At 44.3% G+C, this 21,313-nt stretch overlaps 1 protein-coding gene across 5 annotated transcripts in view; it reads left to right on the forward strand.

Annotated features, from left to right (window-relative positions):
- Nucleotides 1-21,313, forward strand: part of IQSEC3 (IQ motif and Sec7 domain ArfGEF 3) — a 97,954-nt gene that overhangs the window by 28,494 nt on the left and 48,147 nt on the right. For all 5 annotated transcript variants that reach the window (XM_062616572.1, XM_062616575.1, XM_062616573.1 and 2 more), the window contains exon 2: nucleotides 15,949-16,029. In XM_062616572.1, coding sequence (XP_062472556.1) covers nucleotides 15,949-16,029 — 81 coding nt within the window. The remainder of the gene's footprint in view (nucleotides 1-15,948; nucleotides 16,030-21,313) is intronic.

A 21,313-nucleotide genomic window follows, 5' to 3' on the forward strand; every position in this document is an offset into this window, starting at 1 on the left:
GAGCATTACTTTGGCAAGAAAAGAAAAATTATTGCTATTCTAAGACCTTGCAGGTTCCAAATTAACATCCTCTCTGGAACACAAAACATACTATTCCAGTGAGGCTTGTCTGTGCTGGGTCAAATCTCTGACACTATGATCTTCATTCTCTCAGTACCATATAGTGCAGAGACAAGTAGATCACAAGAATAAAATTGTTAAGGCAGTGGTTATTCCTAGAGATACAGGAATTACAGTGCCTAGTAACTGAGGACATAGAAACAGGGTCTGATATGTCTTATGTATTCCAGTTATTCTGTTAATTTACTTTGGAAAAAGGAGATGGTGGTCTTCAACATGCCTAAAGGGGTGGAAGAATTCAATTGTTCTGCACAAAGGTGCAACACCAAAGCAAATGCCCTCGAATTCACAGTGGCATCAATTACCCCAAGCTTGGGAGTTTGGAAGATGCATTTTCAATTATGAAATAAAGCACAAACAGAGTAAATAAAACACAGCCAAGTATGGCATTGCCCTTTATTGAGAGCCATGTGGTGAAGTAGCAAAGCAGTTGATACCATAGTTAAAAAGAGGATCATTTTGCAAGGGGAAGGGAAAAGGCTTTAGAATCTGCCCTTCCTTAAGGAGACAAACGTAAATCTTATGTACTTGCTTCCCCAGCCTCCAAGCTCTGCCGTGCTTCCTTAAAGGAAGGAGCCTGGTACCAGCAGAGGGAATTTCACAGCAGCTGAGTTGAAAAACGCTATTAATGAGAGCAACTTCTGACTTGCAAGAATTGACTTAACCTTTTTATTTTAGTATTCACCCTTATACAAAATGCCTGTACCTCAGGACCACAATGTACTGCTTCTTTCTACCACAGACAGGCACGCACCAGTACTTTTAGTGACATCTCTTTGGTCATTTTGTAAATATCACATGATGCATTCTTTCTTGCAAAATCAAATCTTCTCCTGATAGAAACTGCCTATCAGAGTACCCCACCACATAGACTGTAGTGACCACTGTTCTTTTCCTCCTGCCAAATTCTCTGTTGTTTATGACATTTCAGATCCCAGTAAGGACCAGTGCAACTGCTGCCACACAGACCAGAGAGATTAATCTGTTAGCATCAAGCTTAATTTGAAAATATGGTGGGTAGAAGGAGAAATAAACACATCAGTGAAGTATGAGTGTGTATGGCTTGAATGAGCACTGGCTAGAGTGGTGGTGAAAGCAATTAACATTCATTGAGAAACAACTGTTGGGAGAGGTACAGTGAGAAGGGGAATACATACAATGAGAATCAAGTGTAGACTGAGCTATGAGATCTGCTGTTTGATGGAGAAGTCAGCTGAGAAACATGGAGCTATCAATACAGCTGTTTTCATCTAGTCCAGATATGATGTTGGCCATTGTATTGAAGTAACCATGACCAGAGAGGAGGCAGGGATAAGGAAAGTCCTGAAAAGATGCCTTTCTAGTTAAAATAGAAGGCAAGTGTATAAAAGGTAGATTTGCCTCTCAGTGTTATTTACTTGTTGGTTTTGTAAGCAAGGCAGAAGAACTTTTATCTCAAAAATAAAGAGGATGTCCTTTTCTCACCCCATTTAGGTGTTCTGTCAGTTTGCTGCGAGGATGGACGTTATTCAGTATTACTTACCTTCCACTATGAATCACTTCAGATTTTCTTGTGTTTTAATCAAGTGACTGCTGACTCTGTAGCAAGAGTTTCACTTTACGGATGGTCCCAGATCCCAGGTCCAAAATGACCTTGGAGGTCTCAGCCGGTAGAGTCTCAGTAGTGGTCTGCAGCTGCAACTCAAATTCTGCCTTTCTCAAGGTCACACAAGGAAGAGCCCAGGATGGTATTCCTGCTTCTTCATACATTTTTCTGCTGCGTGAGCATGCTGGTCTCTGCTAACTGTGTAGGGAATCAGGTACTAATCCTTTAGAAGAGGAAGTAGCAGCCATGGGAAGACAGGAATTCTTGGAATGCAGAATCAAGGCACAAGGTATGAAGAATCTTATCTCCCTGTAGGGTAGGACTGGGGTGGAGCAGCATGTAAACCACATGGAAGTAGAAAACCTTGAGACAGAGTACCCCTCCTAGCACAGGAGGAAAAGTATTTAGTCTCCATGCACATTGGGTGAGGTCTGCTTCATCACCATGAAAGAAATCCAGTGACTAATGTATCTCTGTCACAATTCGCTTGTTCTGGAGTCACCGTGAGAACAACTATTATGTGTAGGTACTCCCTGGGTGCAGGGGGCTGTGCTCCAGCTGCAAGCAAGGCTGAACCTGCTAGCCTACAAGTGTGATATTTGCTGTTGCCTATTCATACTTGTGCTTAGAGAACAGAAAGGAAGACGGTTGTTCTTTCTAATCCAGAGTTCTGTCTGTGTGCTTCTCACTGTTTGTCACTTGTTCGATTAAAATCTTTTTTTTTTTATTAGGTTGTTTTCCCTGTGAGAGGCTCCAGTGTCTCTTCCCAACACCTTTTCTGCAGCTCTCGGATCTATTCATGCGCTATACTGTATTTTATACAGAACAGCAGCTGCCAAAAGTGGAGTTTCCCCCATCACACAGCTCCCAAGGCTAAACTAGAGTCTAGGCAGAATCTGTTCATCACAAGAATTGAGATTTCAACAGCTTCTAGCGCTAAAGTAACCACAGATGCACATACTGCTACTGCTATCGCCTCTTCCCAAGATGGGAAGTATTGTCACATCCCAGCATCTAGGGTCTGGAACTATCACTGATGTAGCTTCACAGCTAAAGTGTGAAAGCACATCTAGCACTTCCCGCTTATGCTTAGCACATAGTGTCAGGTCCTACAGCCCTTTTGGCACGAGGGTATTGAGGCAAACTTGTTATATCTCAGTTGTTAGAGGATTGTCCAATTGTAAGTACCACAAGGTTCAGAAGGTCTGCATCAGCTGTCTTGTCTCAGGAGCAGAAACATCATCAGTCACTCAGCTCTTCACTCTGATACCTGGTAACTGTTTTTGCAACTTCCCTGAAATACCTCTGCAGAAATCAGGTTCTGTAGTAGAGGAAAATATCTTATGTTTATATTTCCAGAACCACACCTTTTATATATATGTATATATATGTAAAAAAATATGTATTTTATATGGGTATATAAAAATTATTTATTTATTTATTTATTTATTTATTTATTTTCCCCCAGATAAATGAAACCAAGAACCCCAGCACATAGTGGGAAGTTCAAAGCTTTGTTAAGTAGAGAACATTAATGGATTTGTAAGTCAGATGCTTCAGCACGTTAAGACTCCCCACAAAGCAGAAGCTGCAGTAAGGCACCACAGAGAGATCCAGTAGTACAGGCAGATATAAGCAGTACATTAATTTGAGATGACCTGTACGTTTGGTGGCAGATGCACGCTATATAGGTTCCTACAGTCATCACCGACTGAAGCGCTGCTCTTTTGGCCAGGCATATGAGTGTAAGATGACATTTGTATCTCAGTTCTGAGATAGGGCATGGATGAACAATTGATGTATGCAAGGCATCAGATTAAGAAGTGATGTCTTCTCTATTTTTGTGGTGATTTTTTTCCCACTGCTGCCACACCAGACAAGGAGTATAAAATAATCCAGCTCCTGGCACTAAGACTAATTTAAACTGTCATCATCTTGTTAAGTTGACTTGACAGCACATTGCATGTCCTACCAGTTTTAAATCCCAGGAATTATTGAGCAGTTAAGATGGAGAAAGGAAACAACTTCTGTAGCTTTTCCAAATCTTAGGATACCTCATTAATTCCACCTGCTCTTCTGCTGCCTTAGCAAAGTCAGGAGCTTATAAAAGCCTCAAGAAACTGTGAAATCTCTTCTTAACCCCAAACCAAGCATCTGTGATGGTAAAGTGCTGTGCGTACAAGTTGCATCCTCTTCCCACTTGCATCAGTGCCAAATGATACTTGTCTTCCAGGGCAATTGCATATGTAAATTCAGCTGCTCTTGGTGGCAACCATCCGTTGTGTCCACAAGCAGTCTTGAACACTGCCTACTTCCCATGTGCCAGGGCTGTTGTGGAAGCGCACGTGAGTGTGTGGAAGGGAAATGGGGAAATTAAATTTCCCCTGAGACAATGGTGACTATTCCTATCTGTCATGTGAGGCATTCGAGTCAGCTCTGCAAATGGTCCTGGCCTTTTCCTCTGCTCTTTCCCTTCCCACAGCAGGAGCAGCTCAGTTCTGAAGCATCCGAGAACAGGAAAATTTAGTCTTGTGCAGCCAATAGGCAGCCTATATTCTATTCTGCATTCCTAATTCTCTTTGTTCCCCTTCCCAGTTAGGACTTCCACTTCCAATTGTAGGTGCCATTGATGCAACAGCTTGAGATAACTGGGTTTCCATAGCCAAGGCCCTAAACCAAGGGCCTGAAGCAGCCTTCTGCAAGCCAAGCCAAGCCAAACAAAGCCATGATTTTTCTTACTACATTCAACTGCATTCCTTCTGTTACACTGTTTTGTGTCAAGCCTCAACAGAGTAGATTCTGAGCAGCTCAGTACTAGACAGCAGAACTATACCCCACAGAACAATCTTGATAATCTTGGGTGAGTACGTGCAGAATAAAACCACTACTGAGATTTAGTACACCAGCCCAGTGTGGTAGTAACAAGCTTTTAAGTTTGTCTTTAATGGCTGGTGAAATTCACTGTCATATTGCTCTGGTATCCAGCCTTGAATACAGAGCTGTCTGCAAGGGCACAGAAGTGCAGTGGTACAAGCAGCAAATCTGGTCATGCATTTCCATGCAGGAGCAGGTCTACAGAAGACAGTGCTGCTAAGGTGCATGAAGAGCTCAGTGATGAGCAATTTCTGTGCATGCAGCTAATTTGCATGTTGATGGGATTCTGCATTATTGAAGAGCACTCCTTCATATAGCTTTGTGTCAGTCTCCAGTGCTGAGGGACAGTTTGATTTTAGCCTCTGGAAAATTCCAGGGCTTTCTTCCTGTACTAAGGGGTTAAACACAAGCCACATGAGTGAGAAGCCAGTAAGAAATCTAAGCCTGATTAAAACCAGATCTAATACTCAGTCATAACAAAAATCCTTTTACTGAGTCCAATTCTGGCACTTATTCATAAAGTAAAAATAATTTATTCTTACTGAGGAAGAGACCTAAATTCCGTTTATATCTCGCAGTCCCAGTAATTATGTAGTTGAGGTTGCCAATTCCACTAACACAAGCCTTAGCTTTTTTATGGTGTTCATACATATTGGCCCAAAATAGGAGAGAAATAAAAAAGGTGTTTGTTCTGCTAGCAGAGCATTCAGGCAGAGTGCTAGCTCTGGATCCCTTTAGGAGGACCACATACTCATTGGTATTAGGATGACAAACTATAATTATTATATGAAGAACTGGAGGGGATTTGGAGAATGCTTCTGAGTGTAATTAAAGTGAACTTTTGCCAGCTATTTTCATTTTATGTAGTTATGTTATTTGAGAAAAGAAAAAAGGGCTTTTGTATAGTACGAAACAGAAGAGGTATGAAAAGATGTCTCAAAGCTACAGGAGGTTGCTCTCAGTATGCATTTGCACACATGTAATTATTCCATTACATATAAAACCTTTGAAAGAAATTATGATATTGGAGATAGTCAGAAATGAGGGATGCTGTCTTGGAAAAGGTCATATATTGTCTTGGAAAAGTAGTTTTATATTAATACACCATCTTTCCATTAAGAAATTAATAGATCCAACTTCTGTTTATGGTAATTATTTAATTTAAATGATTTCAGGAACTTACACAAACTCCCCCTCACACATGCTTCAGATTTATATAGCAGCTTCCTATTTGTGATATCTGAAGTACAGTTTTGCCTGCAACTTATTAAACCTCTGCTCACTCACAGTGAGTGTTGCGTGTATCAGTAGAGGATCCCTTCCACATGATCAGCTGTGCACATACACTTACAATATCAGGTTGCTCTTTTGTACAGTAGCTGGTTTTCCCAAGTAACACTGTTTACCCTGTTAACAAATCAGAGCAAATGATGCTGTGACTTGTCTATCACAATAAGTCATCAGCTGTTTCCACCATTGACAGAGGATCTAAACAACATTGATGGTGCACACTGGGCTATTGCATACCCCAATGTACGGTATTTCCTCCTATCATGGCCACTTTGCCTTCTTCCTCTTAGTGCTTACAAAGCACCAATCCAGTTAGCAGACAGCCATGTGTGGCTGATGTTCCTCTGGAAGAGAGAAATCCAATTTAAATGGATTGACATGGGATTCAAAGGCATTTCAGGAAAGGGAGCCCCCCCAACCCCTCTAGCAGCTGATGACAAACTCTCTTCCACCCAGGAAGTTTCTCCTGGGAACTACTTAGCAAGTACAGTCATTTGCCTCGTCCTGTTCCTATTGTGCCTCAGGAAAGAAATTAATAGCTATAGAAGCAGCTTTGGAGTGAATCTCTTCTGCTGGGCAAATATGAGAGTATGAGAAGCATCCCCATAAACCCAAAGAGTATTTCCTCAACTAGTAATTCTATGAGAGACACCAACATAGCTGCATCAGAGATACAAGTATTCCTCTACAGAGAGCTTTCAGCAGTGCTCACTCCTCTCAGGCCATTCATGTGTCCCAAATCTGAATCTTTTGCTCCATCCAAGCTGAGTATTATTCCCATATATCTCTTCAAGTTGCTGCCTTCTATTAAGGCACTGCATGTATATGCAATACATTGTTTATATTTACTGCTTTAAGGATCAGATTTTCTTTGTGCAGTAGATACTTGATCTTTAGTTTCCTCCTGTGGACAATTTCTGTCACCTAGAATGACTCCGGTTATAATAAAGTTAGTCCACAGATAACTGAGAATGAATGTATCATCTTTAGTTCACCTTAAGTAAGTTACATCATCCCACTGCCGCTGAAGCACCAAAAGCCACAAACCTGCACAAAGAGTGATGCACCTCCTAGCATGAGAAGTGCTGGAAGTCAGTCAAAAAGCTGGCCGCAGCCTTTGCTTCTGGCTGTCACAAGATTATCTGGCAGACTGGACCCAGAAGCCAGAATGGAATTTCCCCCTCTAGGTGATTTCTGGAGCATATTCAGTTCCTTTTTCTGTTCTTGCCCATTTCTAGCACATAGAGGAAATCTGGCTGTTAGCCCAACGGCTCCTTGCAGGTGTAACAAATGCATTAGATTTCCTTCAAGTGTTTCTGGGTAACAAAATGGACTTGTCAGCAGCAATTTTCACTGAATATAGTGAACACACAGGTGACGTCTTTCTGATCTTTCTCACTCTTGCGAGCAATGTCTGGAACCTAGATCCTCAGGTAAGGAAATTTCTGTCAAGTAGCCTGTTAGCAGCAAAAGAAAAGAGCGTATCTAGGTCTATGGCAGAGGAACAGACCCCACTGAGCCAGAACGTGAGGCCACAGCTCATTTTTGCTATCCCCCAGACACGTTGCTGACTCTGTCCATAAGTCCGTGGATGCCAGCTCACATTATTCCTTCACACTCAGACCCACTTTAGTATGCATCCACAGACATTTGTACACGGTTGATTTTCTTTGCACTGAAGTTGGCACAGAACACCCCAAATCTTTTTCAAAATCTATGCACTCATCTACCAGTCATGACCACATTTTTCCCCAAGAAAAGGGGACATCTTCAAGTGAAGAGTGAGGATGTACAGGAGAAATAGTTGCCATAAATGCGGACTACAGTAAGCTGGGAAGCCAACTGTTCAGGAAGATACGGCATTATCATCTCCATCCCTACAAGCAGATGGTGATAAATGAATGGCATATTTGACATATCTGTTATAGTCACCCAACTAGTTAACCAAAAAAAGATCAGATCACAGCAGCATTGGCTCAGATCTTCTTCCTCCAACACAGGAAATTCCATTTCCCCAGCATGGTGCCTTGTGCTTATCCTTCCAGGCTGTGCTGTTCTGAAGAACCCACAATAGCTCAAAGACACACATTTGCGTCAGCATGTCACATTGAATTTTCACTTTCCAAACAGTAGTGTATGCATATGGTATTTTATACTACTGAGGTGCATTTGTTTTAAGATATTTTATAGGGTCTCTAAAACCAATATATTCTGGTGAAATACCCTGTCAGTGGGAATCCTGTCTTCATCCAATCTCCTAGCACTAGAAAAACAGATTATAGTAAAGATTATAGTAATGCTGTACAAAGGATGCATGTCTTAAAATGAATTTGCACCAAGAAACAATATGATTAAGCAGGTGCTAAGTAGGTTTCAGAGGATGAGCTCTGATCTTTTGATCATCACATTTGTAGAGAAACGTCATGGAAGAAGATACTCACTCCAATGCTCATAAGGTGTTCAAGGCAGGCCAAGTTTCAGACTATAATACATACTTGATTTTTCATTTTTTGGCAGGCCCTGTAGGCAACAGACCAGAGAGTCAAGGATAAGTATGTGGAATAGATATGAAGTGGTTCTGTATAGACTACAGTGGCGTAGTCACTGCCATTTGAGAGGATGTGTCTGATGAAGGAGTTGAGGCAGTGATGACTTCAAGAGCAAAGTAAATCTGTAGCCATAAAACTGACAGATGTGGAATATAGGAAAAGGTAGGGGCAAAGAAGTTATGGAAGGGAAATAAAACCAAAGTAGCCTAGAGGTGTTGATAAGAGCTTGCAGGGTCAACACACACAAATTTCAAATCATCCTCCTATCATCTTTTGCTCAATTTTTTCCTCCTACTTTTGTCCTCAGCAATCTATCATACAAATCTGACTCCAAACTGCTTCAGTCTTATTCTCCTCTTTGGGGATTAATACTGGGACGTTTTTTGACTGAATACAGAAGTCTTTGACTATTTAGGAAAGATTACCGAATCAGTACGTTCCTAAAATGCATCCCAGGGACACTCAGGTAGCGATTGTTATAGCTGCTGGGAATGTAAAATAAAATGACATTTTCAGTTCTGTTGCACTCCTACACTTCAGTATCTTGACTACTAAGCCTCTTGTCCTTTAACACAGGATTTCTCAGACAGTCAGATTTGCGAATCTGGTTTGTGTAGCTCTTTTTCAGAGATAGCCAACATCAGATGTTCAAGAGGAAAGAGCACAAAGGGTCACAGTAGATAGCCCGTGGGACACCCATAAGAGCCGCTCTATAATGCTGAAAAATTAGAGTCCTGTAACATTAGCTTTGGGAAGGATCTGCATTAAGTATTTTCATAGGATAATATTTAAAGTGTCCGGTTACTCTCCGAATCTTGTCAAATTCTTGCCATCCACTGTATACCATAACAATGAGAAGGCCCTTCAAGCTTACAAGGAGTTAAAGAACTTAAATTCCAGAAATTGAATTTATGGATGGTTTCCCCACAACATAAACTCTGCTCATACTCAACTACTTCCAAAACACCACTCTAATTACTTACAATCAAGAGGAGTAATGAAGACAGTTAGAAAGTTTTAGTGAGGGTATTTTGGAGTGAAGAACCAGGGGAGTACTAAGCTAGTACTGGCTGTTGGAGAACCTAGTGATCTTCATTGTTCTTTCAGTAGGGGCCATGCCAGATATCCTACATAACTGACCAGGGCAGCAGTCACACTGGGATGCAGGGGTGATGCAGCATATTAGAGAGAAGCATGCTCTATGTGCTTATAGTGAGAGCAATTTTCATTCTGTCTTCTTTTAGCATTTCTTGTAGTCTAAAATCATTCATGCAGAAAAATACAGAGCTGCTCTTTATCTCTGGGAGCAGGCCACACTGGATATTTGTTTAATTAAAGGTGACTGATGGAGAGCAGGGAGCACAACTGTTTTCCATATTCTGTCTGGGTTTGGGGTTCGCTTCTGTAGGGGGCAGGAAAAGAAGAAAAAGGGGTTAGACTTGTGTGGCATAGTTCAGCTCTCAGCAGACAGGCATCTCTATTTCAAGGCGGCTATCTCCAGTGCTAAACTAGTGGGCACTGATGAGCAACAGCACTGAATGAACATAGAGCCCAAAGGGAAATGCGACTTGTCCAAAGGGAAGACAGAGCATTAAAGGCAATTCTGGGACAGTGTGTGTTCCTTGGCCCTGTGATGTGCAATCTGGGTAGCTACAGAGACTTCAAATTTTTTGGAGCTTAACTCTTGTACCCTCTACAACAGCAGTTTTTAAGAGGAAGAGCTTTGGCTGTTTGGGATCCATAGCTGTAAAGACCAAAGCAGCATGAGTCAGAAGACCCCTTTACAGCATAGTCCAACTTCCTAAGAAGCCAGAAAGGTAGAGCTACCTCCTGAGCTGACTAGACAGCTTGTGCTAGCCAGAAGGCTTGGCACAGTCCTCTCTAAAGTTCGTCACAGAGCCGGAATTGCTGTGGCTGGACAGTTCATTCACAGATACTCCCTCTGAGGCTGCAGGTGGCTGGCTGGAGGATGCCTCTTGTCAGGAGCAATGTTAAAGACAACTGAATAATACTCAGTCAGTTGTTTTCTCTCAGAGGAGAGGGGGCTAATGTTTCAGTTGACAGCGTGGGTTACTACTGGGCCAAGCATAGCTTTCTCTGTATTTGAGATAGGTCTGGACTGTCAAATCCTTGCCTCCAGAGCATGCGTCTCAGCTAGATGGAGCAAGGCACTGACAGGCTCAGGCTGTTCCCAGTCCTCCTTTTGCATCCAAGCTTGTCCTTGTCTTCTGGTGCTCCTCCATACACAACTCTGGCAACACTTACCTCAACAGGCCTTTCAGCATGCCTCCTCCTCTCTTTTAGCCTCCTCTTTTGCACCACGCAACTCCTCTTCACTCACCCTTTCTTCTTGGTGGCTTTTCCCTTCCAAGCTTTCAGCAGGGTGCAGTGCTAAACATAGTTTGTATGTTTTTAAAGCAATAAATTGGAAACACACAATTCAACAGTATCCTGACAGACAGGGGAAATCAGCTTTCTTCACAATCACCTCCCTGGTCTGCCCACAACAGTGTTTGTTTAGTTGCAGTGCCTGCAATGGCTTGCAAGTCTGAGGAAGGCAAGGTAGAGGACATAAAGGAAGAGACAGAAAGCCAAAAGAGAGAGCCCAGAACCTACCATTTTCATTGGCAGACCATTGCCATCTACCTGAAGTATTGAAAAAGAAAAAACAATTACAGATAAGCACCCCTGAGTAATGAGTCTGCATCAACTGTCACTGGATTCAAGACATGTTGCTTTCCTCCCTGTTTTTCAAAGGCAAAACAAGCCTTATGCTTTCTGGTGTCTAACTCCTCAGAGGCTGCACATTCAAAGTTTATGTAGCCTTTCTGACTTACAAAGTAAGATACGTGTAAAAACAGAATAAAAAGAAAGCAAAGAAAGGCAAAAAATAAACCCACCATCAAAAGTCTTACACTGACTTCAGACAGATAATAAATATCTCAAGACTCTAAAGCTGCAAAGGTTGACAGCACCACAGGGGAATGAAATCGAGGTAGTCATCAAAATCCTGCCAGGCCCTTTTGAATCACAGCAACAAAAATAACATCTTACCTGAAGACTTCACAGAGTTAATAAGACACCTGCTTTCCAGGTGATAGTAAGCCCCTAGGACACTTGCCTTTTGCACCCAGATGAGACGTCCTTTTCCCAGGTATAATTACAGCCCCTTCGGGATGGGACCAGGACCACCTCTTCCATAGCAAGTTAAACCTTTCCCAGCCTCTGTCTGGGTTATGCATCCCACGCTGCAAAGGCAAGGGCATGGATTTTCTAGAGATCAGATATGTGCAGGATCAAGAGATGGAAAGAAAGAGGAAAATTAATAAGCGTAGTCTCCAAGGTGGAACCCAGTCCTTGTTTTTGTATGCTTGGGAAGCATAAAAGAGAAAGAGAAGCAAGCTGTAAAAGAATGTAAATAGACCCAGAGCTCCAACTGCTCTTGGGCTTTTGGGGAATTCAGATTTAATAGGAGTAATAAGATATCCTTCCCTGCCACCAGTCAGGGGAAGAGCTCTCTGCACAGTTTTGGAATGCTCATTTAAAGCTCATGTACTTACTTCTATGAGGCAGTGTCTGCTCCTCACTACCTCCCTGGTGGTTTCTCCATGGGAGTCACAGCCCATGGATGGGGACTCGAGGATCCCAAATGGCCTGGAGGCAGATCTCTGCTGTGGGCCTGATCAGCATCTGGTAGTGGTACATAACAGCTACTCCAGATCTTGGGATCTCAGAGGTTCAATAGGACTCTGGCTTGTGCAGCAATGCCCAAGTTTAGTGTTAAATGCCCATGAGAAATGATGAGAACCAGAGTCAAGAACTGACTGTGCAGCTGCAGCACTCAGACCACACTGGTTCTCTGAAGAGTATCTGTGAGATGTTTCGTCTTGAAACACCCACAGGAGAGTGAGCCTAGAGTTTTGCAACTTCACACCACTCTCCCTTTCCCTGTGCCCATTTCAGTTTTTTTCTGTGTTTCTATTGTGATAATCAACTAGCAAGGCATTTTATCTACGTACAGGCTTCTATTTCTCAGGGTTTTTTTTCTGTCTTTGTTCCTTCCTCTTTTTCCCTATGTTTTCCCTCCTTCTTGTTCACTTTCTTCATGTGTAATTAGGAATTGGAGTGGTGCATCTGCTGTTCGAATAAAAGCAGAGAACTCCTAATTTAGGGAATTACAGTTGAGATTAGAAATGGCTGAAATCTGGGGTGTACATTGGAAGATCCCTTTTGGAAGTTGGTGAAGGGGCTGGAGAACAAGTTTTATGAGGGGTGGCTGGGGGAACTGGGGTGGTTTAGCTGAGGGGAGACATTATTGCTCTCTACAACTGCCTGAAAGGAGGTTGTAGCAAGGTGGGTGTTGGTCCCTTTTCCCTGGTAACAAGTGACAGGATGAGAGGGAGCAGCTTGAAGTTGTGCCGGGGAGGTTTAGATTGGATATTAGGAAATAATTCTTCCCTGAAAAGGTTGTCAAGCATCGGCACAGACTCTGCAGGGAAGTGGTGGGATCACCATCACTGGAGGCATTTAAAAGACATGTAGATGTGGTGCTTAGGGACATGGTTTAGTGGTGGACTTGGCAGTGCTGGGTTAATGGTTGGACTCAATGATTTTAAAGGTCTTTCCAACCTAAATGTTGCTATGACTCTATGATTTAAAAATACGTTGTTGCTTTATCTGGAAGTAGCCTCTTTACCCGCAGTGGTTTCTGTAGAGATGAAATTCAGTCGGAAATGCCAATCCAGAATACTCCTGAAACCAAGCATGCTGCTCAGGGTCTATGCCAGCTGTAGCTGAATCAGCTGAGAGCCTTGTGCATTTCCACACTGCAGCTGGCGATGTCTGTGACTGCAGAGCTGACTGCCTTGGCACAAGTGCTCCACACCTCTTGGGCTAGCCAGCTCCCAGCATTGCTGCTTTCGGACTTGGGCAGAACAAAAACCTGGGTGGAAAATCTGATGGCCCCTCTCTGAGGGCATGGCTGCACTGGAGACGTGAAATATGGAGGCAGCCTGCCAGGAAAACCTGGAAGAATCTCTGTCAAACCCAAGATGTTTTCCCCAGGCAGTTTATATTTGATGAGTTGGTGGGTTTATGCAAAACTAAAATTTTATGTGAAAATTCCTGATGGATGGAAGCAGAGTGACATAGTGTAGGAGCTGGAATATTTGTGTGAGCCTGCTTTAACATAGACTCAAATGTGATCCCACCACTTGCTTCAGTAAAAAGACAACAGAAGTGATTTATGGACACACCAGTCAGATAAATGCTTGCCACTGGAGAAGTTTAAATTAGAAACCACCTAGTGAGAACCAGCAACAACCAGGCTGGCAGGAGAGAAGGGATGTGAGCTGGGTAGTTACACAATGGAAGGCAGGAGATGGATTTGGTATGTCACACAAACTTGTCCTCTCTTTTCCAGCAGGTTGCGCGTCAGGCAGGAACTGTGGCCATGTCTGTCAGATTTTGATTCAGACAAAGGTGGTAAGCTTCACATTTCAGAGTGATACGGGGTGTGCAGGGCCTTTGGAAGAATCTGAGACCCCATGGCAAGTCAGGAGACTTGGTTTTACTCTTTATGTCTGGGCTAAGAAGATGCAAAAATATTTTTAGAAGAAGATGACCCCATTTGAGCCCTTAGTCTCTGCATTAGCACTGAGGACAGAGCTCTAAGTGCTTCTTTCACTGACTTGGAGACAGGGTGATTTTATGCCATCCGAGGACTGAGCCTGCTTTATCTCCCCTGCTTTTCTTCTCCTCCTTTCATTTTCTTCTCCATTTCCTAGTACTTTCCCCCCTCGACACTGTGTCTCTTTCTAGTGACTCCTTTTTACTGATGAAGGTCAGTGTGTTCTGAATTGGTTGTTGATTTGTGCTGCCTACAACACCTCAGGGGCCTCCCTGAATCTCATTTTCAGAGGTGCAGAGCAGCTCTTACTGGGTTCCAATGCTGTGATAAGTGCCCAAGTGACCAACAGCCCTGAAAACCAGGCTCCTTAAAAATGTTCTCAGGCAAGAGACACAGAACAAGTCACTAAATATTAGTGAGCAGTTTTGGAAGTTTATGATCACAGAATGGTTTGGGTTGGAAGGGATCTGAAAGCTCATCCAGTTCCAACCCCTCTGCCATGGGCAGGGACACCTTCCACTAAACCAGGTTGCTCCAAGCCCCATCCAGCCTGGCCTTGAACCCTGCCGGGGAAGGGGCATCCACAGCTTCTCTGGGCAACCTGTGCCAGTGCCTCACCACCCTCACAGTTAGGAACCTTTTCCTAACATCTGATGTAAATCTCCCCTCTGTCTGTTTAAAGTCATTCCACCACGTTCCGTCACTACCTGCCCTTGTAAAAAGTCCCTCAGATTTCTTGTAGCCTCCTTTAGGCACTGGAAGACGCAGTAAGTTCTCCCCGAGCCTTCTCTTCTCCAGGCTGAGATAAGCCCAACTCTCAGCCTGTTTTCACAGGAGCGGTGCTCCAGCCCTTGGATCATCTTTGTGGCCTCTTCCAGACTCACTTCAACAAGTCCACATCCCTCCTGTGTTGGGGGCCCCAGAGCTGAACACGGTACTGCAGGTGGGGTCTCATGAGAGCAGAGTAGAGGGGCAGGATCACCTCCCTTGACCTGCTGCTTACGCTCCTTTTGATGCAGCCCAGCACACGGTTGGTTTCTGGGCTGCAGGTGCACACTGCTGGGTCATGTTGAGTTTCTTGTCACCCAACATCCCAAGTCCTTCTCCTCAGAACTGCTCCACAGTCTCTGCCCAGCCTGTGTTTGTGCTTCGGATTGCCCTGGCCCCTGTGCAGGACCTTGCACTTGGCCTTGTTAAGCCTTGTTGAAGTTTGGTCTAGGATTTTTCCTTTGGATGAATACTGCTGCCTTTCTTATGTAATAAACACATTTTAGCCTTTTGTTTTTCATTTTGCTCAGGTTTGTTACTTCTTAGGGTTTTGCTTTCCTTTTCTCTTCCACTTGCCATTTTAACCCCCCCCCCCCCCCCCCCCCACTTGTGCTTGTTCTTTCAGCTCTCTTCTACTATTTCTGGCAATGCCCAGTGCTGATTTGCTGAGGCCATTTCTGTGCTCTAGAGAGGTTTCAGGATTTAATTTAGCCAGTCAGCAAAAAATCTCAACTTTTTTTGCATTACAATGTCTAGGAAACGCATCTAAAGAGATATTCTGTCCCAAAAGAAATAGAAGTTAGAGATAGGCAAAACTGTTTTTCATTAGATGCATGGGATCATGAGGCAGATACTGATAGAAGGAAGGCTTTTTATTTGGGCACATTTTGGCCTGTTCTCTACAGCTTGACAGCAGCAGCAGCACAGGTAAGGTAGGGGAATAGAATTGCCAGTCCCCTTCTCTCCTGCTCCCCACCACCTCAGAGTGCAAAATGTTCATGTAATAATCAGGTCTTTCAGCATCATGCGGAGTCCCTGTTCCCTTGCAACAGCCCTGGGAAAGACATTCCCCCTTGAGTTTCCTGCTGAGTGAGCCAAACACTGACCTGCTGTGGTTTGTTTTTTTCTTACAGGAATGAAACTGTTTTACACCAGTTCTGCTGCCCAGCAGCTGATGCAGAGCAGAAGCCTTCGTCTCCAGACTCCTCACCAAGGTGGGAAATTGCTGTCAGCACGACCTTTTCTTTTCCATCCCCTACTTTCTTACCATCCATCACAATCATCCTGCCCCAGACAACACTCACATATTATCACGCCGATCCTCCTCCATCCTCCCTTATGTTCCATGTCCCCAGCACTGCCATCCCTCTCTTTTCCCTCCTAGAGACTACTGTTCATACTGTTGTGTAATTGCTCACAAACCACCTCTGGCCTCTACTCACGTACCTCCAAACCCATACTTTCAGCCTCTCTTCAAACATCTACTTCAATCACCCCACATTCACGCTTGTATCTTCTCTTACGTTTCTGCATCACTTTAATACCAGTATATACATGCTTCACTCTTCTCCTTCCAAGTAGTTATCCCACATAAGGTACCTGGACACACACTGGTATAGACCCATAACCTTTAAGCTACAGCAGAAGTCACCAAACAAACTCAGGGTTCTCTCTCACACACTGGGGCATGCAGTTTTACATGTGTTGAAATGGTCTGAGCTTACCTGTGAGGGACAGTTACAGACAGATACTGTTAACTATCACCAGCTTGTATTCAGTGAAGCCCCACCAGCGGTTGTTGTAGCTCTCCCTCATTCGTGAATGACATCAGTGCTGAGGCCAAGGGGTCCAAGGAGCTCCAAAAATACTTGAGATGCACATACTGCATATAGTTTCCATGCTTGGCCTTGCACCTCTCTTCTTGTCATCTCCTTCTCCTCTCACTACTTCTTACACCTCCATCTCACAGACCTACTCCTTCTTCTCAGGCCTCATCACCCTTCTGTAAACAGCAAACAGGTTTCACTTCACAGATTTCCCTCCTCACACTGCTAGACTTTTGCATCTGACCTTTGGCATCTCTATGAGAAGCCTTGTTACTAGGGAGGGCTCTGGATGGATGGAGCGGGCACTGAATTGCAGCAGGGAGGCTACAGCATTTTAGAAATGATATTTCTCTTGTTTGTTCTGCTCTCTGGAGCAGGCTGTGGTTTCTGTTTCCTTCCAAGGGAAGTGTGGGTGCTGGACAAGTGCAAAGAGAACGTTGTATATATGGGTGTGCCGAAATACAGGGTTCAGGCACACTTGGAGACAAGGCAAAGAAGCAGGACCACTCCTGACCATTTGTGTATGAAGACGTATGAAGCCCTATGACATCTGTGCTGAGGGCTTTCAAGCACTGCTAAAGTTTGCATGACAGCCTTGTGGGACATCTGCAGCTGCACCTTTGTGGTAGGTGTGGAGATGCTGGCAAGGAAGAGGAGGAGACAGCAGAGATTTCTGTGGTAGGGACAGCTACCTCTCCTTTGCATTTCTGGGGAGAGTGCTGGTTATGTGCTCCGTTCTCTCTGAACCCAGGCTCAATTTTGCCATAGTGTTCTATCATCATACCCTGATCCTTGACCCTGCCCCATTCTTGTCCAGCCTCCATCTTATGTCTGATCAGTTCCCTTAGTTTCTAGCATTATCCTACGATAAGGATACACCTACAGTGTTCTAAGCTGTTACACCTCCAGTGTTTTAAGCTCTAGGGTTCTTTTTCTCAGGCTTTTCTTTTTTCCCAGTGACTGCCAAAGGCCCTCCCCATACCTTGAACCTGAGTTTTCCTGCCCTCCTTGTGCTGGGAACCACCACATTTCTCAGCTGGGGTTTGGCAGGTAAATTAAAGAGAAAGCAAATTGTTTCAGTAACTTAACAACTTTGGCAAGTTGTTTAGTTGTTCAGTAATATAACAACTCTTGCAACAACACATGCAAAGGTGAATCTGAGCCAGGAAACTCAGGAGTGGAGATGAATGATCATGACCCCTTTCATCTGGGGCTCCAGTTAAGTGATTTCTCATACCTATCTAGGCCTGTCCCTTTTATGTCTTTTGTAGCTTGTACCGCTCTGCAGGCCCCCTGCTTTACTTAGGTTTTTCCCCAAGGCTTTCTCTTGTCCTTTACTTTTCTAGTGCCCTGAGACCCCAACAGCAGTCCTGAATCTGTGTGTGACACAGTGTTCTATGTAGAGTCATAGAATGGTTTGGGTTGGAAAGAACCTTAAAGCTCACCCAGTTCCAGCCCCCTGCTGTGGGTAGGGACACCTTCCACTAGACCAGGTTGCTCTAAACCCCGTCCAACCTGGCCTTGAACACTGCCAGGGATGGGGCAGCCACAGCTTCTACAGGCAACCTGTGCCAGTGCCTCGCCACCTTCACAGTAAAGAACCCCTTCCTATAGAGATAGAGGTGGTTGAAGCCACTGTGGCTGTTTGAAGGTGAGAAACAGGTACACAGGATTTTTGCTTTTTGAAACAGAGCAGCTTTTGTATGCAATCTCCCTATGCCACTGGCTCAGGTGAGAAGAGCATCCCTACTTCCCACACTGTGCAGAAGAAAGGCAAGCACATGCAGGACTTGTAAACTCACTGGTCAGCATTATGCTGGCCAGAAAATACATTCAAACCTGTGACAGGTTCTGCCATCACCTATGGGTTTCCTTCATATCTGAAGTTACAAACACAATGCGGCAAGGAGGGTAAAAAAGTGGCAGAGAGGGAAAAACACAGGGTCACTGTGGAGCTGACATCCATAGCTGATAGCTATGCTGCTCTGGAATGGCTCAATATGTTGCTGGAAGAGGCTCATCAGATCATTTACAGAGCCTGTCACCCTGCTCAAATCATGAACAGGCTCCCCTTTGACCCAAGGCAGAACAAAAGTCAATCAGGACTGAAATATGTGGGTCAGACAGCCTGAATAGGCAATCAGTTCCTGGGTGAGTGAGGCACATGCCTAAATAAGCTCATCAGGGCTCCCGATGTGAGAGCCTGGGATGCCGGGGCTCCCTGTGCAGCTCTCCTGAGCCCCGCTGAATGGACAGTCAGTCACAAGTGATGCTGTGGTGAATTTGATAAACCAGCTAGGGTTTATTCTTTCTTTTCTCCTTCCATGATGAGGCGTTTCCCTAAATGAGATCAATCCTGTCAGAACTGATGCCACTAATAACCATCAGCAGTCTAGTTTTAATTAGAGTTTGCTTCATTAATGCCCCAACTCCTCTCTGCACAGTAGATTAAATAATGTACTTTCAGCTCATTTACACAAACCCCCAAACTGCAAGGCTGAGCTGCAATCCTTTAATTAAACAGCCTGGCTGATCCCTACCGCTGCCTCGGCTCATCAGTCTAAGCCGATTAAAGAGAATAGGGACTAATAAAGAGCATAAACAGGGAAGTGACTCTCGTCTCTTCAAGGGACTCGGAGACTCCAGTGGTGATCAGCTGCTCTACCAGAAACCTTGCCTCAGCCCACTTCACTTCCTTCTGGGATGTGCAAGAATGGTCCTGCTTTCAGAAATCCTTTTGGAGACTGAGAGAACTTGGGCAGCAGGAGGGTAACACAGTGGGGAAGGTAGAGGATAAAGAGGGGCATAAAGGAGAAAGAAGAGTGACTGACTGCAGGAGAGACCAGCAAAGCCAGCCATACAGCTCAAATATGGGACAAAGAAGGAGAAGGAAGCACAAGGCATAACAGTAAGGGGTTTGCTGTCAGGATCAGTCTTGGACAGAAGTTTGTCTCTGCTTGTAGTTTGTGATGGTCATTGTTGTTCTGGTGCGGTCTTCCTTAGTGTTTGTCCTGCAAGATTTCAGATGCTTTCTTTGCTGCCCGTCAAGCTAAAAATGGCTTGGCTTCACCTGGATGGGAACAGTTAGGAACATGTCAGTGTCTAACCACTCAACAGAAGCCAATTCAATGAGGCAGTTTCAATTATTCCCATTTGTATGTTCTGCTCTGCTTCACTGACTGCCACAAGCAATTCTAGCCCCCCCTTTGTCCTCCAGCATGTGAATTCCTTGTAGGGGGGTTACAGCTCCATGACTTTAGCAATGTGAATTTCACATCTGGCTGCTTAGCTGGGTTGCACCAGCAACCAGCAAGACTGGTGCTGTAGGCCATGAATATTAGGAAACAGACTTGATCTCAGAATCTGTCCCCATGAAGCTCAGAGCCAAAGTACAGTTTGAGGTGGTGGCAGTAGCGGGCATATTCCTGTTGCTGGACTCTTAGGACTTCCCCATTTCAAAGCACAGTGTAAATCCTGGACATGGACCAGTATTGTCTCCACTGGACTTGTACACCTCTGGCTTCATGACCGTAGCCTATCTTGAAGGTTGGGCTTCCACTGAGGATGCCAAAGATCAGGTTGAGGGGAATGAGGAGACTCCATGGATGGCAGTGGGAGCTAGCCCTGCTCCTTTATTGAGGTTCTGATTAGAGTCTGATTCAGCCAAACCCTATAATTTCATAAAGCAACTGCTCTTTTTCTTGCTGGCTTCTGCCTGTTAACGGCAGGGTTTCATTCTAGGGATTTGAATAGCCTAGTAATTGCATTTCCCACTTATCCCAGTCTCACACAGTGGAGACTGGCATCCCAGAATAATGACCTTAAATGTGTCCAGCAGCAGCCCAGCTCTAACGGGATTACATACCATTTTCCTTTGTGTGAGGTAATAGGGCTGAGATGAGAAAGATTTGTTTCTATTAGAGTAATGAGAGGAAATGATGGAGTCACAATTGGAAGGAACAGTATATTCATTCAGTTGCCTTTCATAGGCTTTTCGGAGCCTGCCTCTGGCTTGCCTGCAGTTTTGAATAGGAAATCAGCAGAAAATCACCCCTGATCCAGGGATGGGAGAAGTTCTACATAAAACTTCAAGGGCAGGTCCACTCTGGCGACTGACACAGGGATAGCATTGGAGGGTTTAAAGATCATGTCACAGAGGAGACCGGATGGGATCTGCATGCATTTGTATGAAGGGCAGGATCAGATCCCAGCTGGCTCTTTGGGAAGGGAGGATGTTCCACCTGCATTTGTAGGATAAAGAAGGTCTTTCCTATCTGGAAGAAGTGCAGATGAGACCTGACCAGTGGGTCATGTTTTAGGACAAATGAGACATAGTTCTCCCAGGAAGAGAAGGTGTCAGGGATCTGAACAGAGTGTTCTGGAAGGACTTGGAGGTGTACTGAGCAGAATAAAGCATCTATGGAAACATCTATGGAAAACTTGGGCAAGCTCATCTCTTCCCACTTTCCTCACTTTCCAGTAGGGAGACTGCTGCTTACATCAGGGTTGAAACACAATTAGTGCAACTGGCACATATTTACTTCATGATTACGGACCAATTAAACTTTAACTCAATATAGTTTAGACTTCAAACAGCTGTGTACTCATTTCTGAAGTGCCTGCTGGATTAACAGACTGGTTACTGCCTGCCATGACGGCACCAGTTAGTGGT

This window comes from Pezoporus occidentalis, unplaced genomic scaffold, assembly GCF_034315485.1.
Source record: "Pezoporus occidentalis ecotype Australia unplaced genomic scaffold, CSIRO_AGI_Poc_V1 ctg19, whole genome shotgun sequence".
NCBI classification, from domain to species: Eukaryota; Metazoa; Chordata; class Aves; order Psittaciformes; family Psittacidae; genus Pezoporus; species Pezoporus occidentalis.